General features: G+C 39.8%; 1 protein-coding gene across 4 annotated transcripts in view; it reads left to right on the plus strand.

Moving 5' to 3' along the window:
- ppp2r2bb (protein phosphatase 2, regulatory subunit B, beta b) overlaps positions 1-25,224 on the plus strand; it is a 73,676-nt gene that overhangs the window by 41,341 nt on the left and 7,111 nt on the right. For 2 of the 4 annotated variants that reach the window (XM_022667903.2, XM_022667904.2), the window contains exons 2-5: positions 12,182-12,279; positions 12,902-13,067; positions 18,709-18,821; positions 21,801-21,978. In XM_022667903.2, the coding sequence (XP_022523624.1) occupies positions 12,182-12,279; positions 12,902-13,067; positions 18,709-18,821; positions 21,801-21,978 (555 nt within the window). Of the gene's footprint in view, positions 1-7,657; positions 8,141-12,181; positions 12,280-12,901; positions 13,068-16,455; positions 16,952-18,708; positions 18,822-21,800; positions 21,979-25,224 lie in introns of those variants that run through there. The other 2 variants (XM_022667905.2, XM_022667906.2) reach the window with 2 other exon arrangements.

A 25,224-nucleotide genomic window follows, 5' to 3' on the forward strand; every position in this document is an offset into this window, starting at 1 on the left:
AGAACTTTCAGACCTCAAATAATGCAAAGAAAACAAGTTCATATTCATAAAGTTTTAAGAGTTCAGAAATAATCAATATTTGGTGGAATAACCCTGATTGGTTTTTAATCACATTTTTAATTTCATGCATCTTGGCATCATGTTCTCCTCCTCCAGTCTTACACACTGCTTTTGGATAACTTTATGCTGCTTTACTCCTGGTGTAAAAATTCAAGCAGTTCAGTTGGTTTGATGGTTTGTGATCATCCATCTTCCTCTTGATTATATTCCAGAGGTTTTTAATTTGGTAAAATCAAAGATTTCGTATGATAATCGTAGGCTATATATAAGAGTTAAGGTTATGTGCGTGTGGTTGTGCTGTACTGAGGTAAACCCGGATTGATCCGGCGGCTCTTGGCGCCGGTGGGGTGGTGCTGGTTTTGGTGGGGGGTGGGGGGGTTATTTATGTTGAATAGGTCTGAGTGGGGAGATCTCCAGCGCTGCAGAGGAGCGTAGAGTGCGGTACAGTTCCTGAGCTCAGCAAAACCCCCCTTTATACTCACTGCAATCCCCCCAGTCAGCACCCAGCCCGCTCGCAACACCCCCTCACCCCCTCCCGTACCCACCGCGCTAAAGCTCATCACCAGCCGCTGCCAGCGAACAATGCAGGATGCAGGGCAGTGCCAGAGAGGATCCGTCTGCAGGAAGGAAGCCCGGCTGGAACAGAGCTCAGGATCCGCGGGTTTAAACCGGCGGCTCGGTTCTGATCCGGACGCTCCCTGTGGGTCGGGTTTTAGTGGTGAATCTGCAGAACAGATACAGCAAAACGACAGATTTACCATAAATGTAGAGAAAAGCCCAGGGTACCACTTTAAAATAAGACTACCTTTATAAAGGGTTTATGAATGGTTTATAAAGGAGATTAATAATGGTTATTAAGGAGTGAGTTAGCAGCAATGCTAACTGATGCTATTTGATGCTATTTGATATTAAATGTATTTTTTTTATAATAATTGTTTACATTTACAATTTATATGCATACACTGCACATTCCGGAATTATTATTAATTATAATATTAATAAATAGATTAATAACTATAAATAATAATAAATAAGTTATTTATTTATTTATGTATTTATTTATTTTATTATATAAGGTCAAATATCTAAATTCTGTTAACATTTACATCATAAATTAAGACGTTTGTTAGGTTTGTGTGATTTTCTACTATAAATTCTCTGAAATTTTCAGGTAAATAAAAATAAGTTTAACAGTGAACACATCCTGCAGTATTTCACATCACATATATCATATCCAGTCTCTGTATCTCTGAATTGGTGAATCTGTTGTAAGTTGCTGGAGGAGACGACCCCATTATCTATTATACAGATTAAAACAGGATCTGAAGATGAATTAAAGATTTATCATCTTGTGAACTCTTGTTCTGCCTCATTAGCATATTCCTTTGATCAGCTATTTTTACGGAGTAGAGGAAGTGGGGTTTACCCAAAGAATAAAATTTCACGCTTGCATTTTAATTCCAGACTATTGGTAATGAGCAATAAATATAAATATAATATAATTGAAATATTATTATTTATAACTATAAATATAATTAAAATATTAATCAGTCGTATCATAAACGTCTGGTGTGTAAATAAATTATTTTTAATGTCTGAAACATTAAAAGCCTGATGCAGGAAAGCTCAGAGTTTAGTTTTCCACAGTAATTATATTATTATATCAACTTATCCTGCATTATATCAACATAATATCAGGGTTTTATATCTCTTTCTTAGTAAGTAGAGCCTTTTTAATGTAAATGAGCTGGTATGTCGACTTGGTTTAGAAATGAATAAATGTTTTTATTTATTTTGTGTGTCTTTTTTAACTAAATAATTTAAGTAAATTAGGATATTTTTGTATATTTGGGATACACCAAATTTTTGACCTTTGACCTTTGACCTTAGTATAGCAAGCTTTATAGCAAGGTTATTCTAATCATAACTGTACCACAGTAGAACTATTCTAATGATAAATTTACCTCAGTGGAGGTGTTCTAATTATATATTTACCTCAGCAGTGCTATTCCAATCATACATTTAGCACAAAAGGGCTATTCTAATCAAACGTTTACCTCAGTATAGCTTTTCTAACCATAAATTCAACAGAGTAGTGCTATTCTAATGATACATTTGCCTCAGTAGTGCTATTCTAACCATACATTTACCTCAGTAGTGTTATTTTAACCCTAAATTTACATCAGGTGAGCTACTGCACAAACATCTACACAGATAGAACCCAGTAAAGTAGTCTTTATTTGGTAATTATTTGACATTTTCCAGACACATATTCAATGCATACCTCTGTTTTTTTTAATGAAACAGTTTTTTGGTATTGCTTTATTATGCCATCATATTATCATTAAATCAGTGACATAAAATTGTCTTAAAATTACAATATCATACAGCTCTGAGAAAAATGAGAGCACTTAAAAATGATGAGTTTCTTTGATTTTACTAAATTGAAAACCTCTGGAATTTAATCAAGAGGAAGATGGATGATCACAAACCATCAAACCACCAAACTGAACTGCTTGAATTTTTACACCAGGAGTAAAGCAGCATAAAGTTATCCAAAAGCAGTGTGTAAGACTGGTGGCTCCAGCAAGACGTGCACCAACAATTTGTCCTCTTTTGAACTCTGGTATGTCTCCCATAATGTTGTGTGCATTGTAATATTTAGAGCAGAACTGTGCTCTTACCCTGCTAATTGAACCTTCACACTCTGCTCTTACTGGTGCAATGTGCAATTAATGAAGATTGAACACCAGGCTGCTCCAATTTAGCCATGAAACCTAAAATCCCACACTAAAATGATGACAGGTGTTTCAGTTTCATTCTCCAACCCCTGTAAATAATGTTAATAATGACATTTTCTTCATGTTAATTCCAAAGTTGATTGTGATTAATGAAGAAACCTGGTTGTATTGCGGTATTGGATCCTCAGCTGTTTAGAAGCTGAAGTATTATCAGGTGTATTGACTGTGCTGAGCTGATATGCTATCTGGCCTCGGTTCAGAGCAGACAATGGGCCCGTTTGATATGTTGCCTGTGGTGAACGTGGCTGCCGGCTGAAAGGGATTGGTTATTTATAACCGCAGGAGGGAATTATGGGTGGTTGTGGATGTCGGTCACCGAGTGAGAGATTATCCCGGCTGTCTAAACCACTTACTGCAGCGGGTCAGAACAGGAGACAGCGGCGGGAACCTCCCTGATCTTCCAGGAACCCGACTTTACCACTAACCACCAGTGGACGGCTTTACCCTGAACCCTTCAGAAAGACCGTCCAGCAGGTTTGAGCCACATATGGAGTGTAACACAACACAACAATTGTGTTTTTATAGTAGAGTTTAGATCGGGCCCAAAAAAATCCAACCGCCCCGAGCCCCTGAACGTTCTCCCTGAACCCGGCCCATACACTGTCATTATGACCCCAACCCCTATTTAACCCTCCTATTATGTTTATTTGTCAGGAACAGCAGCAATGGTGTTCTTGGGTTAATTTGACCAAATGCATATTTAATTATGCATAATTTGTCTAAAATACCAAAAAATACTAACAATCAGTGTGAATATTTCATTACTAACTCCATTACTAATTATTCTATCAATATTTAGTGTAATGGTGTTCCCTACCTGTAACAGGTAATGCTTCAATTAGGATAATTCACTCGTTTTACATAAAAAAGCCAATATAAAAAACACAATCGTTTTACATAACCTGTTGGGTTCCTGTTGGGATAGAGGAGTATTGTGGTGATTCTTGTTTGGGTAGAGGAGTATGGTGGTGATTCTTGTTGGGATAGAGGAGTATGGTGGTGATTCTTGTTGGGATAGAGGAGTATGGTGGTGATTCTTGTTGGGATAGAGGAGTATGGTGGTGATTCTTGTTGGGATAGAGGAGTATGGTGGTGATTCTTGTTGGGATAGAGGAGTATGGTGGTGATTCTTGTTGGGATAGAGGAGTATGGTGGTGATTCTTGTTGGGATGGAGGAGTTTGGTGGTGATTCTTGTTTGGGTAGAGGAGTATGGTGGTGATTCTTGTTGGGATAGAGGAGTATGGTGGTGATTCTTGTTGGGATAGAGGAGTATGGTGGTGATTCTTGTTGGGATGGAGGAGTTTGGTGGTGATTCTTGTTTGGGTAGAGGAGTATTGTGGTGATTCTTGTTGGGATAGAGGAGTATGGTGGTGATTCTTGTTGGGATAGAGGAGTATGGTGGTGATTCCTGTTGGCGTAGTTTGTTGTAAATAAAAATGTTAATACAGCTCTTTCAGTGTGTCTCTACATCACATCCTGTGAAAGAGTGGTGATTCTCTCCAGAGCTGGATCAGAACAGAGGACTCAGTGTGACCCAGTTCACTACAGATGTGTTTTCCCTCTGGATCTTTCACTGAATGCTTTGTGTCTCACTCGCACGTGCGCTGACGTAGACCAGCGTTGCTTCACCCGTTGCGTTGTTCTTGTTCATGTTGTGTTAAACCGCTGCACCGCAGGGCGTAGCGGCTATGGGAGAGCGGGGGCGGGGCCAGAGGGGCAGGAATAATCACATCTAAATCATATTCTGAACCTCACAGAACCTGAATTCCAAATGAGCTCTCAGAGACGCCAAACTTGCTGACCTAATTAGTCCCCGGGAGAATCGCATTTTCTCACTTATTTACCGAGCTTTTTTCATCGTTATCATCAGCAGGGAGCGCGAGGGGGGGGGGGGTAATAAAAACACAACACAATTAAACATTTAAGTCCGTACGGAGACGCTGCGGGGGCTGACGGAGGGCTGGAGCTCATTATCAAGAGGATAAAATAATAATCGTCTGAAGCGTTTTCTGATCTGAGTCTGGGGTGGTGTTGCACGTCTCTCACTCTGAAGGTGCGAGAGTGTAAATTGGTGAAGGGGTTAATGGAGTGAATCCAGGGTGTCTGGTCTGAAGACGAGGCGTATGGATTGTGCAGAGCGAGCGGTACACATTAAAGATGTGAGGAACCTGAGAAAAGCTAATTAATGTAGTCAGTCTGACGAGTGAAGTCGTACTGAGGCATTGTGCCGAGATCATACCCAGTCTGACACCAATATTCACACATTCACACACACACACACACACACACACACACACACACACATATATAGACATCTTCTGACATCACAACACAATGAGTATGATAACTCTGCAAACAAAGAGGTTTGTCCCTGTCTGCTCACCCCCCCATGATTAGATAAGACTATAAATGTTTGATTACAATATTGTAATCAAATATTTGTAGTTATTAGAATAGCACTGTTGAGGTACATGCATGATAAGAACAGCACTTCTGAGGTAAATATATCAATACAATAGCTTGACTGAGGTAAATGTATGATTAGAACAGTTTTACTGAGGTAAATGTATGATTAAAATAGCTCTGCTGAGGTAAATGTATGATTAAAATAGCTCTGCTGAGGTAAATGTATGATTAGAACAGCACTTCTGAGGTAAATGTATGATTAGAACAGTTTTACTGAGGTAAATGTATGATTAGAACAGTTTTACTGAGGTAAATGTATGATTAGAATAGCTCTGCTGAGGTAAATGTATGATTAGAACAGCACTGCTGAGGTAAATTTATGTTTAGAATAGAACTGCTGAGGTAAATGTATGATTAGAATAGAACTGCTGAGGTAAATGTATGATTAGAATAGCACTGCTGAGGTAAATGTATAATTAGAATAGCTCTGCTGAGGTAAATGTATGATTTATAATAGCTCTGCTGGGGTAAATGTATAATTAGAACAGCTCTGCTGGGGTAAATGCATGATGTAAGCGTCCACATGGACCTGCCAGGGTCTGACCAGCCTTATCTTACCTGTGACACTTGAATGGACAGTCTGACAGACCTTGACTGAGAATCAGACAGTAAATCAGAAAGCCGGTGGAGCTCGCCGGCGCTGTCGGGTCAGAGGTCACCGCGCTGCACCAGAGCAGAGTATCCCTGATAACCAGATCCATCTGCAGCGGCTGCAGAAACCCAGCCGGTTCATCACCGCGCTGAGACGCGATCATCACACGGCTGCTGGAGGGAGATTACTGATCTTCAGCCGGCTGATTACTGAGGAGATTGGATCTCAGACTCTTCTGCACAAACAGAACCGGCACAAAATGAAAAGCTAAAATTAGAAGGTAGCGGATGCAGATCTCAGGATCTCAGGATCTCAGGCTGAAATTGAGGCCGTGGAGGGCAGCAGGGGCCATTTCATTATTAAAAGAAGAAGAAATATGGATTTACCTCTGCTCACATGAAAGGAACCGGGAACCTGCCAGAAAATCATTTAAAAAAATAAAAATGAAGCACGTCAAATATATTTATTTTCCAGCCCAGATCAGATCCACTCGCCACGTCCAAACATCTGAGCAACCTGAAACAAAGCCGTCATAACCGGCTCTATCTGTTTCTCTGTGTGATTTTTATTATTATCCTCCTTTTACCCTTTTACCACTTTTCTGGTTTATTTTTATCTTCTTTTATCCTGTTCATCAATACTCAGAACCCACAGGATAGAAAAACACCACAGAGCTGCTATTATAATATGGGTAGTGTATGATTAGAATAGCGCTGCTGAGGTAAATCTATGTTTAGAATAGCAGCACTGCTGAGGTAAATGTAAGATTAGAAGAATAGCACTGCTGTGGTAAATGTAAGATTCGAAGAATAGCACTGCTGAGGTAAATCTATGTTTAGAATAGCAGCACTGCTGAGGTAAGTGTAAGATTAGAAGAATAGCACTGCTGTGGTAAATGTAAGATTCGAAGAATAGCACTGCTGAGGTAAATGTATGATTAGAAGAATAGCACTGCTGAGGTAAATGTATGATTAGAAGAATAGCACTGCTGAGGTAAATGAATGATTAGAAGAAGAGAACTGCTGAGGTAAATATATGATTAGAAGAAAAGCACCACTAAGGTAAATGTATAATTAGAAGAATACCACTGCTACTATTCTATGATTAGAATAGTAGGACTGCTGAGGTAAACGTATGATTAGAATAGTAGCACTGCTGAGGTAAATGTATAATAAGAATAGCATTGCTAAGGTAAACATATGATTTGAAGAATAGCACTGCTGAGGTAAATGTATGATTAAAACAGCACTACATATGACATATGATATGTGATTAGAAGAATAGCACTACTGAGGTAAATGTATGATTAGAGTAGTACTGCTGAGGTAAATTTATGATTAGAAGAATAGCACTGCTGAGGTAAATGTGTGATTAGAATATCACCTCTGAGGTAAATGTGTGATTAGAATATCACCACTTAGGTAAATGTATGTTTAGGCTAGCACTGCTGAGGTAAACATGTGAGTAGAATAGCGCTGCTGAGGTAAATTTATGTTTAAAATAGCACCGCTGAGGTAAATTTATGTTTAGAATAGCACTGCTGCTATGGTACACTCGTTCACCCCCTCGTGCGAATGCTCAAGATAGCGTTGGTGCGCCGCCAGTTCAGACCTCAGCACTGGAGTCTGAGCGGGAACCTCGCTTTATTCTTCGGTCGGGGAAGGGTTGCCATGGAAACGCTGCGCTTAAATCTTCCACACAGGCTGAATAAAAGCCAGCGGAAATGTGTTGAAAAACAACAATCCGGCGCTTTTTCTCTCCGTCCGACTCTCTCTCTCTCTCTCTCTTTTCACACCCCTCCACACTCTCTCACTCACTCTCTCACTCATTCTTTCACTCTCTCTCTCACTCTCTCGCTCTCTCTGTTTACGACGAGCTCCTGAAGGAACAAAGGGATTATTTACAGCCTCGTCTTGTTTGTTTTTGCCTCGGATTCATGCAAATGATGGCCGGCTGACCTCGTTCGGGAGTGTTTGCCTCGTTGCGAGAATGTGAGGATTTGAGAAAAGATCAAAGTGAGGGGATACAGCTCTGCTACAGATATAGCCGCCTACCTGCGATAGCGAGATTGGAGGCAGAGCGAGGCAGAGCGAGGTTTGAGCGAGGAGTTGCAGTAAACAGGTTTTTTCTGGGATTGAAGGATTGCATAGCAACAGTGCATTCCAGAGCCGGAGAAACAGATGCATCTCCTTGAGGAGGACCAAGGAAGATGTGTCCGAGGTAGGAATCAGATCCATCACATCAGACACAAGATCAAAGAGTTAGAACCGGTGGAAACGACCGTGAGCCTGTTTACACCTGCCGTTAACAAGCGTATTGGGTGATCGGATCATGTTCGGATTTCTTTAATCCGAATTACAAAACAAAAAAACTGGTGTAAACACTTAAACACCATCGAGATGCACGCGTGTGTTTACATGCACTTCAAATCAGTTCATTCATCTGATTACTGCAGTTGACCTGATCTGGTTATCTGATTGGTCAAGCAGCAGTCATGTAAAGAGTATACTTCGTTTTCTTAGATTTATTATATTCAAGTCAGAGTAAGGCGTATTAATCTAATAAATCGGATACAGCGAGCTGTATTTTATTTTAGTAATCAGATTTCTTAGATCAGATTAAGGTGGAAAAATCGGATTAATAAAGCTTATAAAGAAAGCGGTATTTCATCTTTCGGAGTAAGTTTATTAATCAGATTAATAAATCTAATAAAGCGAGTTGTATTTTATCTCAGTAATCAGATTTGTCAGTGCATGTAAACACTTTCAGGTTTTTACGCGGTGTTTACATCACATCTTATTCTATTATCTGATTATGCAAGTTAATAACAATGTAAATCATTTTTATTGGTTAATTATTGCAATTATTTTTGGGATAACTTATCGTCCAATAGCATGGTGTTACTGTGACGGGTCTAGATACAGGTGTGTTCTGTGATGTGTGAGGATGCAGAACTGCAGTCGACTGCAGGAAGCTTCCTGAGCTGTGGTACTTCAGGTTCTTCAAGGTTCTTTAGATTATTTAGTTTTTTTGTGGTTCTTAAGGTTCTTTAGGGTTCTTTGTGGCTCTTTAGGGTTCTTTAGATTCTTTAGGTTTCTTTGTGTTTTTTGTGGTTCTTTAAATTCTTCAGGGTTCTTTGTTGTTCTTTAGGTTCTTTACGGTTCTTTGTGGTTCTTTATATTCAGGGTTATTTGTGGTTCTTTGCATTCTTCACAGTTCTTTGTGGTTCTTTAGTTACTTCAGTGTTCTTCATGGTTCTTTGTGGTTCATTGTGGTTCTTTGCCGTTCTTTAGATTCTTCAGGGTTCTTTAGATTCTTTATGTTTTTCATGGTTCTTTACATTTTTTAGGGTTCTTTGCGGTTCTTTATGTTTTTCATGGTTCTTTAGATTCTTTAAGGTTCTTTGCGGTTATTTGGGGTTCTTTAGATTCTTTAGGGATCTCGGTGTTTCTTTGTGGATCTTTTTGGTTCTTCTTGGTTCTTTAGATTCTTTGTGTTTTTTAAGGTTATTTGTGGTTCTTTCTGGATCTTTGTGGTTCTTTAGGTTCCTCAGGGGGTTTTGTGGTTCTTTTTGGTTCTCTGTGGTTCTAAGGCATTTGAGGCGCCTCTTTAATTAACGGTCCCGCTCTGGCCTGGTTTCCTGCTCTGGTGGGAGGGGATTAGACGGTGTGGTTGGAGGTTCTGCAGGTCGGTGTTTCTGTTCGTTATTTACTGTTACTGAATGCAGGTGAAGCAGCAGGAGATAAATAAGCTGAACGGAGAAATCTGCAGGGGGAATATCTCTGTGGGGATAAAAAATTCTGTTTAGTAGAGCCATTTCTGAACGTTTTTAGAACATTCAATCTGTCTAGTATAAATAAATAAATGAAACAAAAATAAATAAAACACAAATAGATACAAACATTATGTTAGTAAGGTACATTAACTTTTATCTCACTGATTTACAGTTAAATAAACGATTCCTCGAAGCAGAGAAAAATCCTTTATTGTGTTTTGTAATCAAGATACTCAAATTACTGAAAGAAGCATTTCACCCGTACGCTGTTTATATTTTACACAGCGTTTCAGCTTTCACTATTCATCTGGAATTTAATGAGGTGATATTTAGAGATAGATAGATGGATGGACAGACAGATAGACAGACAGACAGATAGCAGCCAGTAGCAGTTACACAACACAGTAGAACAAACAACAGTAAGGGAGGTTACAGAAAGAAAGCACAGTAAGAAAGGTAAAACTATTGAAGATATATACCTTATAAGATATAAATAAAAATAAAACAATGCTGTACCCTCAGATTAGTATCTCACCTTCTACAGTGGTCAAAGAATATATACAAGAATATATAAATACAAACACTATATATAGTCTGAAAGTAAGCTAACTGTAGATATGAGGTAGGTAATACAGATTAAATAATGTAAAAAAAGAAAGCAGGTATCGGCAGATACAACAGTATGGAATATAAACCTGTGTGAGTATTGTGTTTATAATAAAAGTGTAAAAAGTGTCCAGGAGTGGGAATGACCTACCGGTGTGGCATAGGGTGGCAGCTGCCACCCTAAAGGGAAGCCTTGTCACTACTGCTGCCACCCCAGAATTAAAATAAAGCTTGGTGTTGCAGTGCTGATTTTGAGCTTATAAAAATTTTGCAACTTTAACATGTATTGTTTTCTATAGGTCCAATGATGTCAGTTACTTAGTAACTGCGGTGTGTGTATATATATATATATATATATATATATATACGTCTGCCGTATGTTGCCACCCCTCAAAATTTCCTGCACCCCTCTTGCCACCCCATTAATATTTTTTTAGATCCGCCCCTGTGCACAGTAAAGGATGGATGGATTTGCATATCAGTGAAGTGATGGTGAACAGTGAAAGCGGGGAGGAGTTTGGGGGCGGGGCTTGAGTAGATGGCAGATCGTCTGGGAGGAGTGTTTGATCAGGTATGAGGTGAAGAGGAGGAGGAGGCAGGTGGTGGTGACGGTGTGGAGGTGATAGACTGGATCAGGTAATCAGGTTCCTGACGTTCCTCTGCAGACGGGCTGTCAGTGTCTGCAGCTCACAGCCGTCTGAAACGCAGACGCTCAGACTGTCCCTGAGCTCGTCTGACAGGCTGACGAATCATCCCCCTCTTTCTTTATCTCTTTTTTCCCTTGTTTTAGCTTTATCTGTAGGCGAGACATCAACCACTCACTGCACCTCAGGGGTCGGCAATAGGGAAGCATGAAAATGGCCCGTGAGGTTGTTTGTTTGAACTATAATAAACGATAATAAAAAAAAATAAATAAAAAGCTTCTCTGGTGAGCTTTTGTTTACCTACCTCCCCGTCTCTCTCTCTGTAGCGCTTCTTTAGTGTCCGCCTGTTCTCGTTTTTCCGCCCACTTTTGTGCTCCCTATCTCCTTATAAGGGTGTTTTTTCTCGGCCGTGTCCCAATTCACTAACGGTGGCAGCGGTAGTGTATTGAAGCATGACCCTGACGGCACGGTTTGGATCCTGCGTGAGGAGCGGTGTGTTTATTTCTTTTTTTATTTCTTTTTTTTCTTTCCTTTTGCGTTTACCTGCTTTGAATTAAACTGTTACCTGGCCCGCCACGTAATGGCTAGGAAAATATCTGCCCCGCGGCCAACCCCTGCTGTACAGCTTGATTTAGGGCAGTGTGTCAGGGTGTCTTTGCTATCGTAACAACGGGAAAAGTACACCTTGCTCGACTCGAAACGTAAACGTAAATGTGATGTGAATTGCCCGACTTACTCGACTTTTTTGTGGTCGACTGTAGAAAGGGCTGGTTTTGATAGTTTGGGGGCGGGGTTAGGGTCTCCACCCTCAAGGAATGTTATTGGCTAATATCTTCACGGTTCGTGACGGACCGTCTACTAACAACAGCCGGAGGAAGACAAGAAAGATTGGATTTTTGCACTATAGGAGTCTGTGGGCGTGGCCTAAGCTTTTGTTCTTAATGGCTTTATTATTTTTTCTCCTTACATTACTTTTACTTTTATACTTTAAGTAGTTTTGAAACCAGTACTTTTACACTTTTACTTAAAGAGTAAAAAGCTTGAGTTGATTCTTCAACTTCTACAGAAGTATTTTTTTATTAAACTCTAGTATCTACACTCTATTCTACCTACAGAGTAAAGAATGAATGGAGATACTTTTCACTCTTTTTCCCACCACTAGTTGAGACTGCGGACTGTGCTGAAATGCTAATGTTTTTCATTCTAATGGATGATCTTTTTCTGCTCTTTCTCCAGCTGACATCATATCCACGGTCGAGTTCAACTCCAGCGGAGAGCTCCTGGCCACGGGGGATAAAGGAGGGCGAGTGGTGGTGTTTCAGAGAGAGCAGGAGGTGAGAGAGAATGAGAGAATTTCACCTAAAACACCGAATTTAACACATGAGACCTTACAACTCTCTATAATGAGACAAACACCAGGAAGGGACGTTGTGTTGCAGATATAAAGACATTAATGTGTGTTGAGTTATTTTAAGAGGACAGTAAATCTAAACTGATATAAGAGGAAGATGAATGATCACAAGCCATCAAAACACCAAACTGAACTGCTTGAATTTTTGCACCAGGAGTAAAGCAGTCCAAAAGCAGTGTGTAAGACTGGTGGAGGAGAACATGATGCCAAGATGCATTAAAAAAACTGTGATTAAAAACCAACCAGGGTTATTCCACCAAATATATGTATATGAACTTGTTTGTCTGCATCTTTTTTGTTATTTCAGTCATTTCTCATTTTCTGTAAATAAATGCTCTAAATGAGAATATTTTTATTTGTAATTTGGGAGAAATGTTGTCTGTAGTTTATAGAATAAAACAACAATGTTCATTTTACTCAAACATAAACCTATAAATAGTAAAATCAGAGAAACTGATTCAGAAACTGAAGTGATCTCTTCATTTTTTACAGAGCTGTATGTATGTTTTATTAGTGTGCTTATAAAACTCTTGTTGTGTTTACAGAGTAAGAACCAGCCGCACCGGCGGGGGGAGTACAATGTTTACAGCACATTTCAGAGCCACGAGCCCGAATTCGACTACCTGAAAAGCCTGGAAATCGAGGAGAAGATCAACAAAATCCGCTGGCTGCCTCAACAGAATGCCGCCTACTTCCTCCTCTCCACCAACGGTGAGCTTTAGACCAGATATCAGATACCCACTGCACACTGCAGTACTGGATATACACTGTAAACTCTAATAACTCTAAACACTTTACTCAGTTACCAACGGAATAAACTTCATACTAACTTATACAGTTAATAACATCTATCTTGGACTGCACAGAATATAGAGATTTCCCATTGAAAGGAACATATAGTCTCTGTTTGGTACACTGACCCTTAATAAACTTCCCCACTGGGGGATTAATAAAGGATTATCTCATCTTATCAAAATTCCTTTATATAATTTTTTAGATTATAGATTAATATTGAAGACATAGAAACGATTGCAAGTGTTTTTCCTCCATATTAATCTCCTGATCTAAAGCTGATGAACTGAGATGGTGATTTGAGGTGATTTAATTGGGATGAGCTGGAGCTTCACAGCGTGAAGGAAAAGCAGCAGCTATTGTTCAGCACCTCCAGAAACTCCTTCCTTCAAGACACTGAGAAAACTATTCCAGGTGACTCTCCCTCATGAAGACACTGAGATTAAAATCTCACCAAGAGTCTGCAGATCTGAACTCAAACATACATCTGATATTTATTTAAGAGTTCCTTTATAGCTTTAATATATAGTCTTTAATATTAATTTCACAGTATAAACTGTACATGTTCAGCTATTTATTATTTATTTGTTTGGCTTTTCTATAATATCAGGTCTGATTCAGTTCAGTGTGTGATTATTGATCTCTGTGTGAGCTGAGTAAGGTGGAGTATTGGAGGAGTATATAATGCAGTATTGTGCAGTGTATAAAGACCTCTGGACCGGTTGAGCTGCGGAGCTGCAGTTTATAGTTTATTAAAGACGAGGTGAAAAATAACTGTTCTATTCATGAATCCCGAAGGTGTTTCACGTCCTTAAAACTGCACACCTCTGCGACTGCAGCCGCCCGGCATCCATCATCCCCCCAAGCTTCAGCAGCTGTTTCTGAACCTGGAGAAGTGCTGAGTACCTTAGTGTGGGAGCGGGACGGGGGGAGAGGGACAGGACAGGGGTGGGAGTGGGACGGGGGAAAAGGACATGGGGTGGAAGCAGGACATTTGGCGGTAGCGGGACAGAAGGAGAGGGACGTGGGATGGTGAAAGAGGACAGGGGGTGAGAACGGGATGGGGGAACAGGAAAGGGGCGGGAGCAGGACAGGGGAGAGGGACAAAACAGGGGGTGGAAGCAGGACGGGGCGGAAGCAGGACGGGGCGGAAGCAGGACCGAAGGAGAGGGACAGGGGTGGAAACGGGATGGGAGCAGGATCAAAGGAGATGGACGTGGGACGTGTGATGGGGGAACAGAACAAAGGGTGGGATCGGGGCAGGAGTGGAACAGAGCGGAGCGGGTCAGGGGGCTGGAGCAGGACAGGGGGCAGGACCGGGACATGGGAGCAGGACAGGGGGTGGGAGCGGGACAAGATGGAGAGTTGGATGGGGGCAGGAGCAGGACAGGGGCTGGGAGCGGGACTGAAGGAGATGGACAGGGGTGGAAGCGGGACGGGGAGGGAAAAGGACAGAAGGAGATGGGCATGAGACGGGAGAACGGGGTAGGAGTGGGACAGAGGGTCAGGGGGCTGGAGCAGGACAGGGGGCAGGACCAGGAGGGGTGTGTGTGACAGGTGTGGGAGTGGGACGGGGCAGAAGTGGGACAGGAGTGGGAGCAGGATGCGGTGTAAACAGGACGAAGGGTTTGTTGTATGTGACAAAGGGACATGGGGGAGAGGGACAGGGGGCAAGAGCAGGACATGGGGGAGCGGGACAGTGGTGCAGCACTTATGAGTTAAATGCTGCTGTCCTGCTGCTTCCTGCTCTCGGACTGATCAGACTGCTGTCCTGCACTAAACTGCAGACAGCGCTCACTTTCTCTTCTGATTAATTTATTATTATTACTGTGGGAAAAGCAGCCAGCAGGACAGCAGGAGAGCGCAGTCCTGTATTTGGCGCATCACCCTGTAGTCAGGTGAGCAGCAGGACGGTTTAATCAGAGTAATTGAGGGAGATATTGATCTTTGCTGCTGTATCTTCTGTCTGTTCCCGTCGTGCAGCTTTACCCGCTCTCTTCACCCGCCTTCAGCGAATCAGAAACCTGTTCACACTCAGAGTAACTGTTTAGTGTCTCACAGAAGATCAGCCATGTATAAAGTACTAACTGTGCTCTATTAAAAGGAGACTTGAGTAGAAGTTAAAGTGTTCTTTAAGCTCTTTAGTAAACGTGCTAAAGTATTCAACTTTCAACAAACTACTGCGGGTAATTAACTGTAAAATGTAGAAGTGAAGTACTGAGAGTAAAAGTACAGTACTGTGTTATTACAGAAAGAAGTGGAAAGTTAGCAGTTCTTAAGGCAGAACAGGAGCAGCGAGATCTTCTTATAAGATCATTGTGAAGTAGTGAAGAACCCCAACTTCATTATTATGCTGGTGTTCTGTGGTGTTAGAGCCATATGAAATCCATTTTTTATATTTTTATCATTTTTTTATCATCACAATTTCAGATTTGTAGTTTTGTAGTTCTTTCAGGTGATTAAAAAATTATCTAATTACATGAATTACTAAATGAATTACTGTTTACTTATACATAATAATAGTAAAACATAAAACGATTAATGAAAAGTAATAAATAGTACATATAAAATTCTGTGTTTTCTTTCATTATTTTTTAAATCAATACAGAGTACATATTTCATTTACGTTTTCATGCCAAAAGGGACTTAAGGAAAGTATGCAGGGAGAAGTGAGAAAAGGAAGGAGTGCGTAAAAGATTGAGCAAGGGAAGGAGTGAGTGAGGAAGTGAGTGATTGAATGAGTGAGTGAGTGAGTAAGTGAGGGAGCAAGCGAATGAATGAGGGAGCAAGGAAGGCAATGAATAAGTAAGGGAGCGAGGGAAGGAGTGAGTTAACGAGTGAGTGATTTAGTGAGTGAGGGAGCGATTGATTAAATGAGTGAGCGAGCAGGCGAAGGAAGGAGTGAGTGATTTAGTGATGGAGGGAGCGAGGGAAGGAGTGAGTGAGGAAGTGAGTGATTGAATAAATGAGTGAGTGAGTAAGTGAGGGAGCGAGCTAATGAGGGAGGGAGCAAGTGAGTGAATCAGAGAGCGAGGGAGCGAGAGAGCGAATGAATGAGGGAGCAAGGGAAGGAGTGAGTAAACGAGTGAGGGAGCGAGAAGTGAGTGAGGAAATGAGTGAGTAAACAAGTGAGTGAATGAAGTAATGTGGGAGCGAGAGAGACAACGAGTAAGGGAGTGAGGGAAGGAGTGAGTGAGGGAGCGAGTGATTGATTTAATGAGCGAGCGTGCGAGAGAGTGAGTGAGAAAGTGATTTACTGAGGGAGTAAGGGAGCGAGTGAGGGAGCGGCCCAATGAGTGAGTGAGGGGGAGGAGTTGACATTGGGACGGAGCCGGAGGGAGAGCGGACAGTAGCGGTAGTTAGACGGCAGAGCGGAGCTAAAAGTTAAAACTACTCGGTAAACTCAGCCCGATACCGGTACTGATACACCTATAAACCGGGATTATAACTCCGCGGGAGTTTATACAGTAAGAGAGTCGGAGTTTGTGTTTGTGAGGAGTTTATAAACCGAGTTCTGTTAGCGCGTTAGCTTAACTTTACCCCGCTTAGCGGCTAAGTAGCGTAGCCTAGCTAGCTAAGCTGTTAACTGTGTGTTAGCAGCTCTGTGCTAACCCTGTACTCACTCTGAACCGCTAATAAACACCGCGGTACCGGATAAACCGGCAGAATTACTCTTTATACCGACAGCTCTATAAACTCACTGTTAAACTAACAAACGGAGAGCTAGGCTAGCGGACCGCGCTGTGAGGAGAAAGCTGCAGCCCACCGCGCGCTCAGATTCACCGCGCGGGAAATCTCCTGAGGTAAATCTCACATTTTACTCCCCCTCACTTCAGCAGTGCTGAGCGCTATCACTGGAAATTAAACTTTATCAGGGGTTATTTAAAGAATATCACGGCTACACCATATATCACAGATTTTGTAAAATTATATATATATATATATATATATAAGTTATATATTTGCATTTCTAGATTATTATATAGGTTTGTGGCTTATTGTACTGTCAAGAGCATATAACGTTAACGTTACATAAGATACATAGACGCTTTATTTCTTACGTTTCTGAATCAGTTTCTCTGTTTTTGCTATTTATAGGTATACATTTTAGTAAAATGATCATTGTTGTTTAATTCTATAAACTACAGACAATATTTCTCCGAAATTCCAAATAAAAATATTGTAATTTAGAGCATTTATTTGCAGAAAATGAGAAATTGCTGATATAACAAAATAGATTTCGAGCTTTCAGACCTCAAATAATGCAGAGAAAACAAGTTCATATTCATAAAGTTTTAAGAGTTCAGAAATAATCAATATTTGGTGGAACAGCCCTCTTTTTTTTATCACAGTTTTCCTGCTTCTTTGCTTGTTTTCCTCCACCAGTCTTAACCACTGCTTTTGGATAACTTGCCACTCCTGGTACAATAAATTCAAGCAGTTCAGCTTGGTTTGGTGGCTTGTGATCATCCATTTTCCTCTTTCTTATATTCCAGAGGTTTTCAATTATATATGTATAATTCATTTTTACACTTATTACACTTAGTATTTCAGCATGAAAGCACGTTTTTTAATAGGGCTGCGATGATCAGTCAATAAAATCGACAATGTTGATTAAGTAAAATTGTCGACTACAAATTTCATTGACGACTAACCGTTAATTTGTATCAGTACCGCATTACACACAGTGCTGGGGGAAAAAACACAATGGGAGATGGGTAAATGACTTAACTTAGGCTGTGTCTCCATAAGTGCCCAAACACGACAGATTACATATTTACTCACTAAATATCAGTACTTTGTTCAGCTGTTTTTATTGTTTTAGATATGGATGACATGGCAGAAATAATCATTAATTAATCAACTAATAGATTATATTAGATCAAGATTAGTCAACTATCAAAAGATTTGCAGCCCTGTTTTGTAATGTGTAATAACGTCCTGTATAATAACTACATCTCTGCCGTTTGCAATAAACCAAATTGTGTGAAAATAAATGGATTTGGGTTGTAGTGAAACATGAAGAAATTGCTATTATACACCATTAACAAGCTCCACACTTCACTGGTAGAATTTTGAGGCCCTGACATTTAAAACGAGGCATTGAGAACTTTGAAAGTAAACAGGTAAGTAAAAGTAAAAATGAGCATGAGCGAATAGGTAGGATAGGGCAAAAAAATACAAAATTATTTCTGAGCAAATGCACAAAAGTTACATAGGCATTTTAGCGACTGCCTCAACTAACTGTGTGTATAAACCGTCTTTATACAGCTTTATCTGTTTGCTGTTGTTTTTCTGTTTTATTCTGATAAAAACACTCATACAGTGAGGAGCAGCAGCAGCTCTTGACTACAACACTACAGTACAAACAAACAGTAATTGAATCAGATAATTATAAATTACGATTATAAACAGATTTTTGAGGACTTGCACAGTGAATGAGCAGGTGACTTAAAAGTTTTTCCAGATAGTGTAGAAAACACAATATTAAAATGTTAATTATTGTAAACCCATTATACTTGAATTGAGAATGTTAAAAATAGATTTCTTTATTTTGCAGATAAAACAGTGAAGCTGTGGAAGATCAGTGAGAGGGACAAGCGGCCGGAGGGGTACAACCTGAAGGACGAGGATGGCAGGATCCGAGACCCCACCACCATCACTGCTCTGAGGGTAATGATCTATATGTTCTTGGGTCTGCAGGCGGCACAGTGCCAGGCTAACAAGGTGGCTGGGGGTCTGGGTTTAATGCTTTAGCCTTATTTGTGAGAGCTAAGGCTGGTCTCTGCTTTTTATTTCACGTTCTCAAACTGGCGGGGTTGGGTTTCAGACCCTTGTATGGTGACTTGACACGATTGGTTTGACAAATGGTTTGAAATACTTCTAAATAATTAAAAAAACTGATATTAGAGATTCATTGGCTTCAGTTTCTCAGAAATTAACAATCAGTATTCTTCACTGCATGTTTACACTAATCATTATTTTATAACGCCACCACGTACAGTAATGAAGCACTCACTTTAAACCTATAAAATCTCTCTCTCTCTCTCTCTCTCTCTCTCTATATATATATATATATATATATATATATATATATATATATATATATATATAAAAAATATCCATATTTGATGCTACCGATAATGTATCACAAATGAAAATAATACGATACATTTACTGTTTTCAATTTTTTCCCACAAAAACTCCAATGCATTTGTCAGCTTTTAAGCTGTCTGTCAGGGCTCAGAGGAGGCCAAAATGGGGTCAGGTCTGAATGCACAGCAGGATTACGTTTCTAAGTTTGCATTGCACTTCTGAATGTGCATTTCGTTTTGAAATGTGCATTGGGCCTTTCTGGCTTTTGCATTGTGTTTCTGTTTTTGCATTGTTTTTCTGAATATGTATTGCATCTTTCTGGTGTTGCAATATGTTTTTAAATGTGCATTGCATCTTTCTGGCTGTCTGGGTTTGCATTGCGTTTCTGAATGTGCATTGCATCTTTTTTGGGTTTGCATTGCGTTTTTGAATGTGCAGTGCCTTTCTGGTGTTGCATTGCGTTTTTAAATGTGCATTGCATCTTTCTGGCTTTCTGGGTTTGCGTTGCGTTTCTGAATGTGCATTGCATCTTTTTTGAGTTTGCATTGCGTTTCTGAATGTGCATTGCATCTTTCTGGTTTTGCTTTGTGTTTCTGATTTTGCATTGCGTTTCTGAATGTGCATTGCATCGTTCTAGGTTTGCATTGCGTTTCTGAATGTGCATTGCAGTTTTCTGGGTTTGCATTGTTTCTTTCTGAATGTTCATTGCGTTTCTAAACGTGCAGTGCCTTTCTGTTTTTGCATTGCGTTTCTAAATGCGCATTGAACCATTCTGGGTTTGCATTGCATGTTTCTGGTTTTGCATTGCGTTCCTGTTTCTAAATGTGCATTGCATCTTTTTGGTTTTGCATTGCACCTTTCTGGGTTTGCATTGCGTTTCTGAATGTGCATTGCGTTTCTAAACATGCAGTGCCTTTCTGTTTTTGCATTGCATTTCTGAATGGGCATTGCATCTTTGTGGGTTTGCATTGCTTTTCTGAATGTGCATTGCATTTTTCTGGTTTTGCATTGATTTTTTTCTAAATGTGCATTGCGTTTCTAAATGTGCATTGAACCATTCTGGGTTTGCATTGCACGTTTCTGGTTTTGCATTGCTTTTCTAAATGTGCATTGCATCTTTCTGGGTTTGCATTGTTTCTTTCTGAATGTGCATTGCATCTTTCTAGTTCTATCAATTAACAAATTGCTGTTGTTGACAAAATATTTCTGTGATGCTGTGTATCATATTTATTAGCTGCAGCTCCTGTCTTGATTGATCAGGGTACATATTATTTCCATTAGCGGCTCATTAGGGCTTAACCTTGTTGTGGGGTTAATGCCTAGCTTCCGTCTTTTAAGTCGAACATATTTCACAAAGCATGATAAACACATGGTGCATTAATTCCACATAGGGGAGGTGATAATCCCACACCGCCTCCGAACGGACCCCATGTGTGCGGTGATAATGACCTGCCTCAGCAGCATCACCCCCGACATCCACCCCGCCCCCACTGTAACGCTCAGCCCCCCATCACTTCAAAGGGTGCCAGGCGATCACAGTGCCAGCGCTGTCATTAGAGAGGGGATTTCCCTGTAGTGTGGGGGAGTTAGAGGAGTTTGAGGGGGCGGCGGTATAGACACGGCCCGGCGCTGCGCTGGTAAAGCCTGGCAGCAGCGTGGCACTCCCGCGGTGCGGTGCGTGTTGGAGCTGCCCGCTGCAGATTAGTCATCATTAAACCTCTGCTTACCCTCCCACTGACTTCCACCACAGCACCCGGGCGGAGTCACACTGCAGACATAGGGAGGGTAACTGTGACTGTGACAACTCTGTTTGTTTTACTTACCAGGTTTAATATTAATAACCATGTATACACACAGATTTTCTGATCTTAAAAAAAAAAAATTGGTCTGGTTTAGTCTGATTTGGGTGTGGGTTGATCTGCTCTGCTCTGGTCTGGTCATTAATTAGTCTAGATAGAGCTCTGGAAAAAAAAGAGAGCACTTAAAAATGATGAGTTTCTTCGATTTTACCAAATTCACAAGCCCTCAAATCAAGCTGAACTGCTTAGAATTTTGCACCAGGAGTAAAGCAGCATAAAGTTATCCAAAAGCAGTGTGTAAGACTGGTGGAGGAGAACATGATGCCAAGATGCATGAAAAAAACTGATTAAAAAACAGGGTTATTCCACCAAATATTGATTTCTGATCTTTTTAAAACGTTATGAATATTAACTTGTTTTCTTTGCATTATTTGAGGTCTGAAAGCTTTGCATCTTTTTTTGTTATTTCAGTAATTTCTCATTTTCTGCAAATAAATGCTGATATGTTGTCCGTAGTTTATAAAATAAAACAAGAATTTTCATTTTACTTAAACATATACCTATAAATAGCAAAGTCAGTGAAACTCATTCACAAACTGAAGTGGTCCCTTAATACAGATGTAAAAAAATATATATAAATAATATAATATATAAATAGAATCATCATACAAAATTGAGCACTGACAATGACTTTCTGTGATTTATTTTTTAATCAAATCATTAATCCCTCTTCTCCCTCTTCTCTTGGTTCTGGAAGGTTCCGGTGTTGAGACCGATGGATCTGATGGTGGAGGCGACGCCTCGCCGAGTGTTCTCCAACGCCCACACCTACCACATCAACTCCATCTCCGTCAACAGCGACTACGAGACCTACATGTCCACAGACGACCTGAGGATCAACCTGTGGAACCTGGAGATCACCAACCGGAGCTTCAGTATCCTTCTACCTTCAGATTATAAACACACTACATTCTCACAAATTAATACACACAAACTCTGAACTATTGGACACTTAGTGTTAAGAGTTAAAGCATATCATTTCAGCATCATTAGTCAAATCACAGTGTGTGTAATGTTATTTAAAGAAAATAAATAGTACAACTCAAACAATAGAAAGACAAAATTTATGCTGATATTTTCCCTTTATATGTACACTCACTCAAAAGTTCTAGAACACCCCTATTGGTTAGTAGTTCTATAGCAGTGCTGTTATGCAATTTTATTTTATCTTTATCTTTCTTATCTGAAACTAAGACTCAGTTCTTAATCATGTTAATCTGAGCTAAAGGCTTAAGCTGCTGTTTCCATGTGGATCAGCCAGACGTCTTCCTGTAGCAGTTTACAGAGTTCTCTGTGTTTCTGTGTCTATTTCTAGCTACGATGAAAGTGTGAATGCTGCAGTAGAGTAACAGCAGTAACACCATCTCCTCCAGCACTGATTTACTACAGACTAAGACTTTGTAAATTCATATTTTTAAATCCATTTTCATAGTTTCAATTTATTTCCATTACTATTCACCATCTGTAGGCTGATAACCAATTAGATGCTTGTTAAAAATATTTTTTTAGGTTTTACAATATATGTACAAAATATACATGTTTTTTTTTTTTTTTTAAGGCACTGGCAGTTTACTTCAAAATTTTGCACAATCGATTTCTCTTTCTTGTTGTTGAGTGATCAGTTCACTTCTAAAACTTTTGACCGGTAGTGTATATTAGAGTAAAAATGGAAGATATAAATATATGTAAGAAAAAAAAAAAGAATTGTCCACTGCATTAAAATAAATGTTTGTTTTATTTAGTAGAAATATAAGTTACAAACATTCAATAAAAGGAAAAAAAATCTGTAAACGTTAGTATATTTTGTAAACAACAGTAGCTTATCAAGAGCTTTTACTGTTTTTAAATAGTAATAATATAAATATAATTTAGTAACAAATTCTATCAAAAAAACTAAAGTGCAGATTGTTTAGTGTATATAATAATATAAACTTTACAAATCATTAAAGCTTCACAGTAAATAACCAGCTTCTCTTCACGCACCATGTGGCCTCAGTTGCTCGGTCCTGCCGCTTTGCGCTCTATAACATCGGAAAAATTCGACCGTTTCTGACGCAACAGGCCACCCAACTCCTGGTACAAGCAGTCGTCATCTCACGCCTCGACTACTGCAATGCCCTGCTAACTGACCTCCCGGCCTGTGTAGTAAAACGACTCCAGATGATCCAGAACGCAGCAGCACGTCTGGTCTTCAACCAGCCAAAACGGGCACATGTCACCCCGCTGCTCATTGAGCTCCATTGGCTACCAGTTGATGCTCACATCAAATTCAAAACTCTTACAATCGCCTACAAGGTGATACAGAACAGCTCCTTCCTACCTGCACTCGCTCCTGAAGGCTTACGCTACCTCCCGGCCGCTGCGCTCCTCCAATGAACGTCGCCTCGCTTTACCAAACAAACATTCACACAAAGCAATCCAGACTGTTCTCATACAGAGTTCCCCAATGGTGGAACAAACTACCTTCTACTACCAGATCAGGAGAATCTCTCACTATCTTTAATAAACTCCTGAAGACAGAGCTCTTCAAAGAGCACTTACTCTCCTAACACCTCTAACTAACTACCTTCTACTACCAGATCAGGAGAATCTCTCACTATCTTTAATAAACTCCTGAAGACAGAGCTCTTCAAAGAGCACTTACTCTCTTAACACCTCTAACTAACTACCTTCTACTACCAGATCAGGAGAATCTCTCACTATCTTTAATAAACACCTGAAGACAGAGCTCTTCAAAGAGCACTTACTCTCCTAACACCTCTAACTAACTACCTTCTACTACCAGATCAGGAGAATCTCTCACTATCTTTAATAAACACCTGAAGACAGAGCTCTTCAAAGAGCACTTACTCTCCTAACACCTCTAACAAACTAACTAATTCTAACCTCATTTCCTTCTTCCCCTCCTTCACTCCTCTATTCCATTATTTCCCTCTGACCTCCTTAAGGCCCTATCTATAGATGCTTTATTTTTAACTTCTATTATTTTTGTACTTAACCTCTTCTATTATTTGCACTTCAATATTGTAAGTCGCTTTGGACAAAAGCGTCTGCCAAATGTAATGTAATGTAATGTAATGTAATGTAAAATAATAACCTGCTTTCAATACAGAATTGTAACTGCTTTCACCATATCAGTGAAAAAATGTAAATAATATTAATGTGAAAAAATCGATATCTGAATATTCCTAATGGTTAATAATTGAGTACTGTTCAAATATGTAAATGCATTATGCTATGATATTTCATAATGTAAGTGGCATTCTTTAAAATTAATGATTTGATATAAGAAAATAACTACTTTTGTTAAAATTTCTGTGAAAATATAAAAGAGCATTTTATGCTATTCATATGTTGATAATATGTATTATATTATAGCATACTAATGCAATTACTAAATTTTAAAGTGCAATTAACCATTATTCATCAAGAATATTCATATGTTGCATTTGGAACCCTTTCATATTTTAAATAAACATGATAAAATTAATAAATAATTTTCCTGAACACAGTAAAATAGAGTCTAATCAAGGTCAGAGTGAGCCTGGATCACTGACCCCATGCTCGGACCATTACCCTTTATTACCCTTCCACCACTAATCTGCTTCCTTCCAAGAGGTCAGCCGAAAACAGACACACGAGCATCACTATTGATCCGTATTGATCACTCGTCTAATGCCTAGAGATAAAGATAAACGATGAGCTGTTTTTGGACTCTGAGGCTAAAAGACCACCCTAAGTGCATTAAACAATAAACAGGAAGTAATCTTTTGCTCCCATGTTTCAGCATGATGGATAACCTTTAGCTGTTAAAGATAAACACATTAACACATAAACACATAAATATAACAGAGCTTCTGAATATGTCTACACTGATGGGCGTGGTGTTCTGGAAATGAGGTGTGTTCAGGTACATTTCTGGAGTTTTATCTTGTTTATCTTGGTAACAGAAAACACAGGAGCTCCACTGACTGAATACAACCTAGACAGACGCCAACAGTCAGACGCTCATCGCTATCTCGGTAACACAGGCGCAAACGTATAAATATTGATTTTTGTCTCTTGATTTATATTAACCCATCCATTCTGGAGTCACTCAAACACCCTCTAGGCTGTGGAGG

This window comes from Astyanax mexicanus, chromosome 17 (genome assembly GCF_023375975.1).
Source record: "Astyanax mexicanus isolate ESR-SI-001 chromosome 17, AstMex3_surface, whole genome shotgun sequence".
In the NCBI taxonomy this organism is placed as follows: domain Eukaryota; kingdom Metazoa; phylum Chordata; class Actinopteri; order Characiformes; family Acestrorhamphidae; genus Astyanax; species Astyanax mexicanus.